This window comes from Pygoscelis adeliae, unplaced genomic scaffold (assembly GCF_000699105.1).
Source record: "Pygoscelis adeliae isolate BGI_AS28 unplaced genomic scaffold, ASM69910v1 Scaffold206, whole genome shotgun sequence".
Lineage (NCBI taxonomy): Eukaryota > Metazoa > Chordata > Aves > Sphenisciformes > Spheniscidae > Pygoscelis > Pygoscelis adeliae.
This window is the reverse complement of record NW_008825052.1, coordinates 384,546-399,900: the sequence shown is the minus strand read 5'-3', so window position 1 is coordinate 399,900 and position 15,355 is coordinate 384,546. Positions and strand designations below refer to the sequence as shown.

General features: G+C 39.1%; 1 protein-coding gene across 1 annotated transcript in view; it reads right to left on the bottom strand.

Moving 5' to 3' along the window:
- The window catches only part of ARMC2 (armadillo repeat containing 2), a 73,078-nt gene that overhangs the window by 47,005 nt on the left and 10,718 nt on the right, over positions 1–15,355 (bottom strand). Inside the window, exons 5-6 of the mRNA XM_009326397.1 lie at positions 14,526–14,733; positions 10,742–10,792 (exon numbers count right to left, since the gene is read on the bottom strand). Of these exons, the coding sequence (XP_009324672.1) occupies positions 10,742–10,792; positions 14,526–14,733 (259 nt within the window). The remainder of the gene's footprint in view (positions 1–10,741; positions 10,793–14,525; positions 14,734–15,355) is intronic.

Here is a 15,355-nt window from a genome sequence, read left to right as displayed (position 1 = left end):
GTTTGTTTGTCTTTCTTTAGCCAGAAGAAACTACTACATCCATGTGATAAACCTATTCTGTTTGCCTAGCTACACACTCAAGCAGCACCGATCTAAAAGAAATATACAAGATATAGACTCTCTTTGCTATTAAACAGGAATCTTTCCTCCTTTAAATTCTGTACTCAAGACAAAGGTCTTAATACATGTTTTCTATTCTCAGTGTATGTTTAACGCTTCTTATTCCATTTATAGTTCATGTACCAATACAACCTAACCTCCTAAATTTCCTTCTAAAGGTAACAGTAGCGTGTTAACAATGTTATTTCAATTTGTTTTAACCTGTTAATTTAGTTGCTGTAAGGCTTAAAGCTAAACTGTTGTTTAAGTGGTTTGCTGGACTGGTGCCTAAATCCTGTCTGCCAGTCCAGACAGAAGATGTAAGTCATCCTATCAACAGATGGAGACAGAATAAAAGACAAAGCTTTTGTAAGATCACTTCCCTACAAAAGGGACTGGATAGCTCACTGTGATCAGTCAAAAATTTCCCAAGCAATCACATTACAGAGGAACACTTGCTTCATTATGGCTAACAGTGAATAATGCTTTCTTTTTACAGCATGAGGATGTTAGTGCTCCAAAATCCAAATGCTTACACAAACTATCTTGAATTTTTTTCAGCTCGTATATGGCAATTCCTACTCCTCTGGGGAAGCAATGCTTTAAAAAAAATAGACAAGTGTCCTGGTTTCGGCTGGGATGGAGTTAATATTCTTCCTAGTAGCTGGCATAGTGCTGTGTTTTGGATTTAGGATGAGAATAACGTTGATAACACACCGATGTTTTAGTTGTTGCTAAGTAGTGCTTACACTAGTCAAGGACTTTTCAGCTTCCCATGCTCTACCGACTGAGAAGGCTGGGGGTGCACAAGAAGCTGGGAGGGGGCACAGCCAGGACAGCTGACCCCAACTGGCCAAAGGGACATTCCATACCATGTGACGTCATGCTCAGTACATAAACTGGGGAAAGCTGGCCGGGGGGGGGCCGCTGCTCGGGGACTGGCTGGGCATCGGTCAGCGGGTGGTGAGCAATTGCATTGTGCATCACTTGCTTTGTATATTCTTTTATTATTATTGTTGTTGTTGTTATTATTATGATTTTATTCTATTTCAATTACTAAACTGTTATCTCAACCCATGAGTTTTCTCACTTTTCCGATTCTCTCCCCCATCCCACTGGGGGAGGGGGGAGTGAGCAAGCAGCTGTGTGGTGCTCAGTTGCCAACTAAGGTTAAACCACGACAACAAGTACTTGCATGTCTACTCTAAAATAGACTGACATCTGTAAGAAAGAGGGTTTCTACAGCACACATTAAATACAGTTTGGTGTATTAACAGAAATCAAAATTTGGTTCAATTTATGTGAATACCTTGTCCTACAAACTTTAGAAGTTTAAGAAATGATTCTACGAGGTTCAGCCATCCCTGAAATCAAGACTATAACCTGAAAGGACACTGGATAAGCAAGAGAATAACAATTTCAGTCACCTAAGACTAACCCAGCTATATTCAGAAATCAGTATCTTCAGAATTATATGTAGGCATGATGATACGATCTGCCTATAGGAATACGGACATTTGAGTTGGCTTTCCTCGGAAAAAGAGTTTTGTAACTATCTCCTGTCTGTGCCTCTTCCCCTACAATGTAAATCCACAGGATGAATCCAAGAAACCTCAACAAAGACAATCCTACAAGTTTTGCAGGAAACAAAAGCAGCTGAATAGAAAAGACACTGAAGCAAAGGATGTGGTAACCTGAACACTTATCAGACAGAAACACCATATATGCGAGATGAAGGGTAAGACCATGGCAAAGTGTGAACTGCGTAAAAAAAAAAGTTTGGTTTGAACCTATGACTTCTTAAACACCAGTATCAACCGGTTTAGGGACCTATGCAAGCAGGAAAGCAGATTGCTGTACTGCTGGTATTCACAGAACTATCTGTACTTTTGGGAAACATCCTCATAAGTTAAACAGCTTAACTAGAACTCTCATTATTTTCAGAAAAAGAATACACTGAATACGTACATAAATGAGAATGACTGGTGGGCAGGCTTATCTTTAGGGAGTATGTACAATTTATGTATTTTGTGAGAGATTATAAAATCCCTTTATGTATCTTTACCATGCTGCCAACTCCAGTTTAGTTACAGAGACTTTTGCTTCTTTGTTATCTCTTCACTTTCATGTAGGGCTGAAGCTTCAGCAGCAATATCTTGTCAAGAACTATGCAGTTAAAATGTAATCAACCTATTCTAAAAAATAAGTTACCTACTATTGAAGGGAACTGGCTTGTCAAGAGAGTGGTTGCCTTGGAAACAAAGTCAATTGGCAGAAATCTGATCATCTGATAAGGGACTCATCAAGAAATCAACTGACAGAAGCTCTGATGATTTACAGAGGAAAAAGAACTTGGCAACTGGATCATCTCTATCCCACTCATATAAGAGAGATCATAGTAGCCCCTACAAGGAACTCGGCTTTCTTGAATGTACACAGACTATGAGGACTTCCAAAAGGAAGGTGAGCCAGCACTGCAGTAGTGTGTTCAGTATTTTTCCCTGATGAAAGAATGCATAATTAAGTGAAAGCAGCATTTATTCAGAAACTCTGCATGTTTAGATGTTTACTTGCTTGTTCTTGCCATGAGCCTCTTGTTAATGGTAAATCTGCAAACTCACACTTTCAGTGGTATTCCAGGCAAAACTACATTTCTAAGAACTGCATCCCAGAGGCAAAGAATTGGGCTAGTTCTCTCCAAAGAAGCTGCACACAACAGCAAGGTCTGATTCACAAACGTGAGTGTAAGATCCCAATAGAGGAATAGTGCTTGGGGTCTTTCCTCATACTGCGGAGCCTTAAACATCTGAGAATCTGGCTACCTCTTTATTTGTAAAATGGAGTCTGGTAATGGGCCTGAATTTTGGGCCACACCTTTCCATACAATGAGACCCTTAGCATGGTCCCTGCTATGGTTTTGGCCCAAGAAAGGTAGTACCTTCCTTGACAAATGCCTGGGCAGAGACAAGCAGAGGTAGGGATGTTCCCAGACAATACTTTGTGTGTGGTAGGGAGGGGGTTAAAAATACTTTCATTGTATTAACATAACCCATGACACAGCAGTTGGCCACCAAGCCAGAGACTAACTCCTTTGTTTAATCTTTATTAATTATTAGTACAGATGTAGCCCTGGTGCCCCACTGACTATTTAGTTACCCATTAAGAGGGACACATAGCCTAATACTAACAAGTTAATGCTTCTCTACAGAATTGTCTCTAACAAGCACCTTTGATCAGTAAGGTAGCAAAGCTTAATTAGAAAGAAAAGAGAACATGATCATCTTTTCTGAACTGTCGAACTTGAAGGCATTCCCTCTAGACACTACCCTCTCTTCTCATGGTAAGGTTCTTGTAACACCTACATATTCTTACAACTTTGGGAGGCAAAACTAGAAAATACGGAAGTGGGAGAATAACAGAGGAGCACAGGAACTGAGTGCAATAAAGGACAAAGAATATGAGGGTTAGTTTTCAAAGAGAAGAGTAGGAATAACAGGGAATGAGCAAAAGGTAAGGGCAGCGGGTACGGAAAAGGCCATAAGCCCCATACTATCTGCTTCTGCAAGTGCCAAGATCTCACACGACTTTGCTCCTCCAGAGATTATAAGCCTTTTCTCTTGCCCCTACGTAAACTGAATCTGTGGAGTCTCTCTTGAAGTAGAGATAGGAACTGGGACCATCCCATGTAAACAGGAATCTGAAGAGAGTCTTATGAAGGCAGTGAGCTACTCACATTGCAGACAGTGCATAGCATGCCTTGAGTAAATGCTGTGAGGAAGCCATACACAGTGGATGCTAGCTGGTGTCTGGAAATACGTTTATTTTCCATTTTTAAACAAGGAAATGAAAATTAATTACCAACTTTGTGATCTGGAAGATAACAAGATTCTGCAGGGCACCCTTAACTTTGTATTTATAGGTATCTTTTGTTGGCAAATTCTACATGACTGCTTAAGGCAACTTCTTTGGGATGGGGGGGTGGTTGAAGACATCAGAAGAACCAAACTGGTTTCATCAACAGAAGGAATATTAGGCTTAACATCCAAGGACTTTATGGAGACTGACTAACGAAACACCATTTTCTCTCACTCGGCTCCACACAAAACTTTCCAAATAGTAGTAAATCTCAAACATCAGCAACGTTTAAACCAGAAAAGGTAACCTGGAAGATAGCTTGGAAAAACACACAGCACACTGCCTTCTGAAGGCATCACCTGCATAAACTACAATAATACTAAAATTTACAGAACATATGTTTACATATATTTTATTAAAACATGAAACAGAACACGGCCTAGTTAGTCCAAAAGCTTGTCTTCAACTACGTCTTTTTAGTGTGTCAGAAGAAGACATAAAACTGGTAAGTACAGACACTCACAGAAAAACCTCTTCAGATGTTCCTTCCTGATAAGAAGCCTTAGTCTGCGTTGCCGCCACATGAAAGATCTCTTATCATTCATGTGCTCTCGATAAAACATTGGCCTCATTTCTAGTAGCATTTTCTAAAGTAAAGTAATATTTAGTTGGGGGGTGGGATTCAGTTTATTTTTAAATAAATTTCTAAGGCATTTGAGTTTATTGCCTCTCAATTTCCTTTTATTTCTTTGATGCCCTTTTTCTTAAGTCAGAAAACTGTAATTATGAGCATACAATTTCTACACATCTATATCTGCAGAGCATTTTATATATATATATATATAAAACCACAATTCTAATCTTCCAAGTTCCTTTCTCGTAAGCAAATCTAAGTCCCTGATAGTTTCATTGTTTGTCCTTAGAGCCCTTTTATTTTTTGTCTTTGATAAGGTAAACAAAACCAGTCGTACTTAATCTAAAAGTGCCCTAGCCATTTATATAACAAAAATATACAAAAGCCATAGTAGGTCACGCTGAAAGTCCACCTTGCTCGGTGTCTTGTAACGGTGACCAAAAAGCTTCTTAGATGCCTTCAGCAAATAGAGAGTGATGTTGGGGTGCCCTGCCTGCAGTTCTCCTTCAGTTTCTGCCTTTATGTTTTTCACCCTGATATGTTCCCCCCCTTCTTTTTTCTCCCATTTTCCCCCAACAATCACTCAGTTTGTCTCCAATGTATTTTCCTTCATTCCAATCCCTTCAGCCCCCACAAACTTCCTTTCTTCTAGTTAATTTAAAACCCAAAAATGTGACTCAAATTTTTACAAATTTTATTTTGGATCCTTGATATATCAATGTTTTCAGGTCTTCAAACATCTAGTAGAGCAATTTCTAACTTTTCACAAGGCTCTAAAAACAGCCTAGGCACTGCAATAAGTAAAAGATGCAGGCTGTTTATGCATAAGTACAAGCACTGAACATCTGATTTTACAAACATATGTTGTGTGCATTGGAAAGCCAGACGTGATGTATCTACACCCAAAAATCAAGACATTTCACTAAGTGGTAAGAAGAACAGATTTAGAGCAATGCTAAGCAGATCCTGGGGGCCTGCTCAGGCAAGCCAGATGCATCAGAAGGACACTAGGCACAAAGGTGTTCTTTCAGAGTAGATCAGAGCTCAGTCCCTCCAATTGTGGGTAATCCTGAAACAGATATGCCATTTAGAAAGACTGTACTTTGAGATGTTACTGACATGTATATTCAGAGTGTGACTACATCTACACTGTAATCTGGGTTACTTTTAATGCTAGCAGTATCCAGGATGGCATGCCTTCTATTGATAAGGATCATTTGGCAATTTAAGCAGTTGTGTATTTTCCCTTCAACCAAAGATTCCTAAATTCTATATGGACTACAAAGGGAAAAGCTGCAAGGATGTGTTGTGAAAGTATATACAACCAATAAGTCTCTAAAAAGAACAGTCTCAGATAAATAACTAGTTTTTCCTCTTTTGAGTGCCTGCCATGGGGGAGAAGGAAGAGCTCTTGTTACACAACCAATGAGGGTGTCACAATGCACCCTCCCTTCAGGTATTTATATACACTGGTAAGACCCCTTTCCAAGCCTTCTCTTCTCCAGGCTAAACAGTCCCAGCTCTCTCAGCCTTTCCTCACATGAAGGACTCCCTTCATCATCTCAGTAGCTGGACTCTCTCCAGCTGCTCTGTATCTCTATTGCACTGGGGAGTCCAGAACTGGACCCAGCAGTCCAGGTGCGGTGGAGGTTTTCAAGACACAAACGAACAGGGTGCTAGATGATCTCATCTAGGCTGCCTTTTCCACAGAAGATTGGACCAGATGATCTTCTGAGGTCCCTTCCAGCCTGAGCTGTTCTATGAACTTGGTGTCCACCAGGACCCTGAGGTCTTTTTCCGCAAAGCTGCCTCCCAGCTGGATGGCCCCCAGTACATACCAGTACCTGGGGTCGTTCCTCCCCTGGTGCAGGACTTTGCACTTGCCTTTGTTAAATTGCAGGAGGTTCCTGTCAAGCCATTTCTCCAGCCTGTCAAGGTCCCTCTGGACAGCTGCACAACCCTCTGGTGTATCAGCCAATGGGTTGCTTATATACTGACTGCCAGTTATCGTTTTTCTAAATTATTCAGAACTGTGGTCTCATGAACTGCCCATCAGGTCTCTTGGCAGGAGTCCTGGGTCGGGGCAACCCCCAGTATCAATACAGGCTGGGGGATGAAGGGATTGAGAGCAGCCCTGCCGAGAAGGACTTGGGGGTACTGGTGGAGGAAAAGCTGGACAGGAGCCAGCAATGTGTGCTCGCAGCCCAGGCGGCCAATCATATCCTGGACTGCATCAAAAGCAGCGTGGCCAGCAGGTCGAGGGAGGGGATTCTGCCCCTCTGCTCTGCTCTGGTGAGACCCCACCTGGAGTACTGCGTCCAGCTCTGGAGCCCTCAGCATAAGAAAGACACGGACCTGTTGGAGTGAGTCCAGAAGAGGGCCACAAAAATGATCGGGGGGATGGAAGACCTCTTCTATGAAGAAAGACAAGAGAGTTGGGGTTATTCAGCCTGGAGAGGAGAAGGCTTCAAGGAGACCTTATTGCGGCCTTTCAATACTTAAAGGGGGCTTCTAAGAAAGATGGGGACAGACGTTTTAGCAGGGCCTGTTGTGACAGGACAAGGGGGAATGGCTTTAAACTAGAGGGGGGTAGATTTAGACTAGATATAAGGAAGAAATTTTTTATGCTGAGGGTGGTGAAGCACTGGCACAGGTTGCCCAGAGAGGTAGTAGACGGCCCATCCCTGGAAACATTCAAGGTTGAGCAACCTGATGTAGTTGAAGATGTCCCTGCTCATGGCAGGGGGGTTGGACTGGATGACCTTTAAAGGTCCCTTCCAAGCCAAACTATTCTATGATTCTATGGTAATGGTGATCACGGAATCAGGGCAATAAGGATGATGCAGCAGATCCTGAGTCAGCAGCAAGGGACAAGGTGGTACAAGAACCCCAAAGCAAAGGGAAAGGGGAGTCAGATGTGGAGCTGGAGCAAGTGAGAGAGGCTGCGACTGATTTTCACGGACAACATTCAGCTACACAATGCTTAGGAGCCACTGCTTTAGAACATTAGCCCTCTGCTACTGTGATTCTTCCACCGTAAGTGTTTAGCGATCAGGAAACGAGTTTAACTGTAAACCATGGTTACTGATTTTAATAACAAGACGTTGTTCTGTAGACTTTGAAAGGAAGTGTAAACATCATCCTAGTATTTTTGCCAAAGCAACTAATAGGAATTGTTTTTAGCTTTTGGCAAAATGAGAAAAAATTAGCATTTTGCTTTATCATTCACTCTCACAGAAATTAATTTTTCCATATGCCAATTAACATTTGCATTTTTCATTAATCCATTTACTCCTATTTAATTATACTATCCAGACCTTTTATGTTGTCAAAAGGACATCAGAATTAGTTTTCTGTATTGCCTTTCATTTGTTGAATAGTAGGGAATATGTTTTTGCGGTTTTTGTTTTGTTTTAAACCAGGTGATTTCCTCCTGATGTATAAATTAGCACCTGAAAGGCATTATCTTTTCAAGCAAAGAATTGACCTTCACTGAGACACTTAAGAGAATGTGTCCCTATTTTGCACAACTACCACTGAACTTTCCTTTCTATGATGTCATCCCAGGGACAAACAAGATAGATACAAACACAATGTGGAAATAAGTAATAGGTGTGCCTCAAAAAAAAGAATTAGTGTTAACAGCTCAATTTTTAAAGACTATTTTCCTTTTAGAAAACATAACAGAGAGATAGTAAATTACTTGTGGACAGCTAAAAGAAATAGAAATTAAAGTATTAAACCAATTACACAAACCTCTAGTCAGTCCTGTTTCTCAGCTACAAACATTTTCAAAAGCATGCAAATAATTGAAAAACTGGTAATATAGATGTCCTGAAATTATTTCAGGAATTGTAGAGGATTATACCATAAGTAACACCACCAGAAAAGACAAAAACAAAGGGAGTGAAAACTGTAAAAGACTATAACTATGACTGATAGCACTGATGTGAAAAAGGATAAATAGTAGAAAGGCAATGTAATTTGCAAAAATATGTTGACAAATAGGCCAACTACACTCTGAGTCATCCTAAAGATGAGCAAGTAACAATTCCTCTATAAACGCAATCGTGGGCATAGTCCATTACTTATGACAGCTCCAGCGATAAAAAGAATATAGTATTCTATTTATACAGGCTGTTGATGAAGAACTTCACGTACATGTTAAAGTAGTATGGCCTAAAAGAATAATAGAGGTTGATGAAAAACCTATATCCTTACCCTTTTTATTCTTCACAGTCTTTGGATCTTCTGCCTAATACAGAAAATATTAACAATATCTATTTGTGGCAGGGTATCTTTAAGCAAGCAGAAAACTGATAGCCTAATTCTAATCATAAAACACACCTAAAATAATAGCCTAAATATATTTGAGTCTGAAAACCACAGCATCTTCATCTTCCTAACTTAAATCTTGCATAAGCATTCTCATTCTAAACAAAAATTCAACCTAAATCCATTGTTGCTATAGTCTTACCTAGACTGAATTGGCATTCCTTCTTTACCCCTTGCATGGAACACTTTCCCATTCTGGAATTATCATTCAATTGATAATAAGGACTCTCAAGCCCTAGGTCTCCCAGATTTGGAGACCAATGACCTTATACTGAAACTAATGACTCATGTGGAAAGAATCCCTTTGGAGTATGCAGTAAAAACGAGCCTAAACTCCACTCTCTCTTTCACAAGTGAAGAGACCAGAGGTAACAGCTACCTGTTGCTCTTTTCTTCAGAAGTCTATAAAAAGTTCTGAAAAAAGAATTCATCATTTCCAATTTTCTCTCAGTATCCCCTAATCCTATACAAAAACAGGCACCTTCTTGGAAGGGCAGGTGTCATGCTTTCTTTGGAAAACACCATAGAAAGCTCTACCTGTGAAAGCTTTCCCACCACTCAATTGTTTCTTTCTTAAATTAGTGGTCTCAATAGCTAGTGGAACTGAGGCAGAAGTAGAGAAAGATTAGTTAGGAGTAGATTAATTTCCTGTTTTCATGTCTTTATGAAAACTCCAGAAGTTGTGAATATACATAATGAGAAAAGACAAATCCTGAAAGAAGTCTGGAGAATCTGCAGCAGTATCAGCTAAACTATACAACAAACTAATATTCACACCATGTCATTCATTTCAAAAATTCATCCAGAGCAAAACAGAATGGGTGTTCCCTTCAGGAAAGAAATCTATCTCCTCTGCAGGAATCCTTTTCTTTGAGGAGAAAAGGAATTAATATTTTGGGCGCAGATGTGAAGCTAGTTTAAGCAATCAGACAGAAGTATTCACTTGTCCCCTGCTTTTATCATTTTCTATTGAAGCATTCCAAAACTCTAAAAAGCACGAGAAAGAGAAACTAGTTTTATGGAAGCAGTTGATGAATACCTCTCAAGGATTCAGTTTTGGGCCCCTCACTACAAGAAGGACGTCGAGGTGCTGGAGCGGGTCCAGAGAAGGGCAATGAGGCTGGTGAAGGGTCTGGAGAACGAGTCTTATGAGGAGCGGCTGAGGGAACTGGGGTTGTTTAGCCTGGAGAAAAGGAGGCTGAGGGGAGACCTCATCGCTCTCTACAACTACCTGAAAGGAGGCTGTAGCGAGGTGGGTGTCGGTCTCTTCTCCCAAGTAACTGGCGATAGGACGAGAGGAAATGGCCTCAAGTTGCGCCAGGGGAGGTTTAGGCTGGACGTGAGGAAAAATGTCTTTGCTGAAAGAGTGGTTAAACATTGGAAGAGGCTGCCCAGGGAAGTGGTTGAGTCACCATCCCTGGAGGTATTTAAAAGACGTGTAGATGCGGCGCTTAGGGACATGGTTTAGTGGGCATGGTGGTGTTGGGTCGACAGTTGGACTCGATGATCTTAGAGGTCTTTTCCAACCTTAATGATTCTATGATTCTGTCAAACCGGCATTTAATAAGGACAGCAATGGTGATAGAAAACAGGGCACAGTATATGTTCTTTACAGCACCTTCTAATCCTTTTGTAGCTATTTATAGCAATCACTTATTAAAAAAAGTGTAGAGCAGGCCACTTGGGAATCAACTGTTTGCCACCAAGCTTTTCCTCATTGTAGGCACCTATGTTTCTAAGGAGTCCTGGAATGACATCTAAGCTTTCAGAATACTGAAAAATTGGAGGAAGAGAAAAAAAAAATTCATCTTTTCTCACCAGGGAAACTGTTGCTCTTCATCAGCAAATCTGCCATCACTGTTGACACTTCTGTTGAAATATATGAATGCAGAAAATATTTTAGAAGTTTCATTTCTATAGCAATCACAATAGATGGCAAGGCACAATGGCTGGATGAAGATGTAAACAAAACTTAGCTTCCTTATGATTGTCAGAAATTGCTCCTTGCCTTCCTGAGGCAACATGTCAATAAATTCAATCTGCTTCAATTAATACACCTATTCTACTATAACTAGATGGTTATTTGAAAAACAGAATTGCAAACAAAATGGGAAATAACTCTTGCCCTTAAAAGGTCCTTTCCTCTTTTTCCCCCCAGTATCTTTATAAAGCAGTAGTGATTTCGTTAGCGCTGTTCATTCTTTTCATCAGTCCTTGGAACAACAAAAGAATTTGAGATGGAAAGTGAGCAAGTCTCTTGCTAGAATAAAATACTTCCCTTCTGTTCTCTTCGAAAAAAATGTAATAGCATTAATGGCAGGAATCTGCCATGCTATTTTGGCATGCTCTACAGTTTCATCATTAACAGAAACACAGATTTATTAGCAAAGTTATTTTGGTACATATATAGGAACTGTGGGGAAAGGGGAGTAAACAGCCTCATGCACCTTCTCCTGTACGAAGCGTACTATTTCTATAATCCTCTTGCTTAGTTCCTGCAAGGGTTTTAAGTCACTGGGATACAGAATTGAGGCTGACACAACTGCTTCACATGAAGAATGACAGGACTCCAGGTAACAAAAGTTTTCACATTCCTTTATGCCCTCATCCTATTTTTCCTGAATACAATGTACTTTAAACAGAAAATATCTTTTTACTTCATACAGGATGCCTCAAGTATTTATGACATAGAAGCAGATGCAATCTAATCATAGCAATCACCTAGTACCTGTAAACATGTTCTATTGAGAAAGAATTCCAAAACTCTCTTACTGCAATGACCCCTCTATGGTACTGGAACCTTTTATATACAACTCCTATCAAGACCAAACTCAACAAACTATATTGAAGGATAGGTCTGTAATACCTTTCAACCGCCTTGTCAGATGAAGAATGACATCTCTGAACTCAGAAAAGGACATAGATCAAGGTCTGTCTGACTCGTGTAGTATCACATGCGAATACTGAACCAATGTGTTTACTGGCGTAAGCCTTCGCAATGAGTTAGAATGTATGAGAGCAGTTACCTAGAGCCATTCCATCATGTGTTGGCATGAACTGCCTGGGCTGATATAGACGAGAGATCTTTGTCCTTTACTAAAGAGAAAGCATTTTGTATTATTTTTGTGCATATTGCAGCACTGCAGGTACGTCTGGTACTCTAAGCTATATGAGCACCTAAATGTTGTTAGTGAGCCTTGGTGCAAGGGTATAAAGCAGCACAGGCAGCATCTCTTAGGCAGCATCGGCAAAAATCATCTCTGTCTCAAGTACACAGAAAGCATACACAACCCACAGGAGAAGGTAAAGATGCACCATTCAAAAATACAGATCTTGCGTTCAACACAGAAGGAGGGAGGAATATTATGTTACTCTTCTATTTTGGAGAAAACTAGTCAGAACAAGATTGGAAAACATTTTTCTGTATTATCTTAAGGCCAGTAATTTGAGATCTAATTTAAGTGATGGGTGAGATTCAACTACCTCTAGTATTAGTCTCCCTAGTTCAAACATGCATTAACATTCCATCTTTCATGGTTAGAATCATTAGTATCTTAGCTATCACGTTAAGAGTCAGAAAAGTAACAGGTCATAAAGAAATTAAGCCAGTGGAGCTTATGCAAAATGAACCCTGACAACCTATTCTTCAAATATGCATAATGATATTAGAAGAATATCAAATTGAAAAATATATAAATTTTCCCCTTTCAACTTTTTATATTTTCTAAAACTCCTCTTACACTGAGAAACCGAACTGAAAATGTCCTATAAGACTTCAGTTGCAACGAGCAATCTTTTTGGTAATAGGCTTTTTTTGCCTGTTCCTAAGAATATTTCAATAGAGAAGCCAGTCATTCTCAAAAATTATCAAGGTAATCAAGGTAAATCATGACATTCTGTGGTTCAGGCTATCAGAAAACTCAATGATTATGGTACACAACGCCGTATGAATGGGTGATTGCAAAAAGCACCAGTAACAAAAACCCAAAATGAAAAACTTGCAGAGCTCTCAAGCTTATAAAGGATAAGCCTATAATTTTGAACAGATAGCAAGGATGTATAATGAGTTAACTGTTCAATCATACCTGCAAGTTTTAAAATTACGACTCAGAAGGAAGGTCATTCTTTCCAATTAGTAAAAGTATCAACTGACCTTTTCTCATTAGAGACATTTGGACACCATTAACTAACCACCCATTTCAACTGCAACACTGAAGTACTTCACACCACAGCTTTACTAAAGAAAAGTCAAATTACAGTAACTTATGTAGTATGATAATCCATACAGTCTTTACCTAAAAAGTCTTTTGGGTCACTGATTTTAATGGGAGAAAATGATTTTGCACCGAAGCATTCTCCTTGGTGCTTTACTTTCATTCGCCTGTAATTTTTCATCACTGGGCTTATTTTCTTGTTTTCCCTCCCTCCATACTCATGAAACTTATTCTTTGCTCCCACAAGTCTCCAGTCTTTCAGAATCTGTTTTTTTGGTTTTTTTAAAATCCTGCTTTCAGTTTACTATAAGAGTGCTACGATAGCTCTGCTATGTATCATTTGCTGTAACAGCCTCAATGGACAACATTCTCTAAACTATTCAGTACTATCATCGTTAGTAAATGAAAGGCTTTTCATTTTATAAAATTAAGAATATACTCCTTAATATCAAAGGTGCTTAAGAATATCCACGGAAATAATTTCTTCTTAAGCATAAAAATGTGCTGGAAAGAAGATTATCTACTGGCAAACATTTATACTTAATAGTGACCAAGTGCTTATAGGATGTGTTTTGAAAATAAAGTGTTATTCATTCTTTGTTGTAAAGATCATCAGATCTGTCAGTGTTATTAGCACAAAACGGTTGTTCGTCCAACTACTAATGTAGCAACTGATACACCTACTGAACATAGTACCACGGACTATTCCTCCTTGTGCAAGAATTCAGATCTGAATCGGAAAAAAAAAAAAAATTTACTTAACTGTGAATTACAGAATGCATGTAATAATCTAGGTTCAGTAAAAACAGACTGCATGCACATAAATCTCATTAATCTCTTACAGCCATTTGGTCATCGGAAAAAAAAAACACTAAAAAAAAAATTCAAAGCCACAAAAAAATTCTGCCTCCACTGCCAATGAGTTTAAGCCTGGTTTTTGTGTATGAACACATATTCCCCCAATACCAGAACTGAAAACATGGCTCTACTCATCCGTGGAGCTAAGGGAAGAATGTATAGCACCTTAAAACAAGCAGCTTGAACTGTAAAAACAAGCACATTGAATTTAAACTTGAGTATTCTATATGCAATTATTAGAAGACTTAGTTTTGAAATGCTAATGATCAAACAAATTTAAATTTATTTCCTATCAAGCAACTTCCTACCAACAATTTTTTGGACAAGTTAGTCTGAGTGTAGAAACTTCCTAAGAACAGAAGTGTAAAGATTTTTTTTTCCTAATAATCTAAACACAGTTTTGTTTTAATGCATAAATAGCGCTACCTTCAAATTCCATCAATTTTAACCATTTTGATACTTGCACAATTGAATATCTAGGAAAAGGGTTGTGTGGAAGGTGCACATTACCATAGTCAAGCAATACTGACCTTTCTCCTCTCAGTTGAAATAAAAATTTTCCTGCTGTCCCTTTTAGGAAGTCTTCCCTCTCCGACCTGCTGATATGCTCATTACAAATTAATTGTCTATTTTCACCATTAAATGGTGTGTATGACCTTTGCTCTGCTAAGCAGTTATCATTACTTCTGCAAAGATTACTCATCATAGCTGGTTCTTCAGAATCTAGCTTCTCTTCATCTGAAATAGCCAATGAGAATATATTTTGTAGAAGTGCTCTTACACAAAAAATATACACGATGGAGCTCAAAATGAATTACTGTTTGTCATGTTACATTATCAAAATTTATTGTATCAATTTAAAAGGTGAGAAAGTTTAAGACTATTTAGAGCAAAGTAGTCAAAGTCTTATGAACATAATTTCTTAAAGTCTTTTGGTTTTGTGTTTTTAAAAAAAAATTAGATGAAAGATTAAAATGTTATTTCCCTTTTACAGATAGGTGGATTGTACCTTGTGAAAGTGATTATATTTCAGGATCTGAATATTATGAAGGAGCTCAAGCAAAAGGTAACTGTTAATCTTGTACCTTGGTATGTACACATGATAAGAACCTGCACAAAAAACTTATGTGAATATTTGCATGGTCGCCAGAGGGGAGAAGAGGCAAACTCAGGCTATAACTACATTAGGTTCTCAACTTCTCCAATCATAGAATCATTAAGGTTGGAAGAGACCTCTAAGATCATCGAGTCCAACCGTCAACCCAATGCCACCATGCCCACTAAACCATGTCCCTAAGCGCCACATCTACACGTCTTTTAAATACCTCCAGGGATGGTGACTCAACCACTTCCCTGGGCA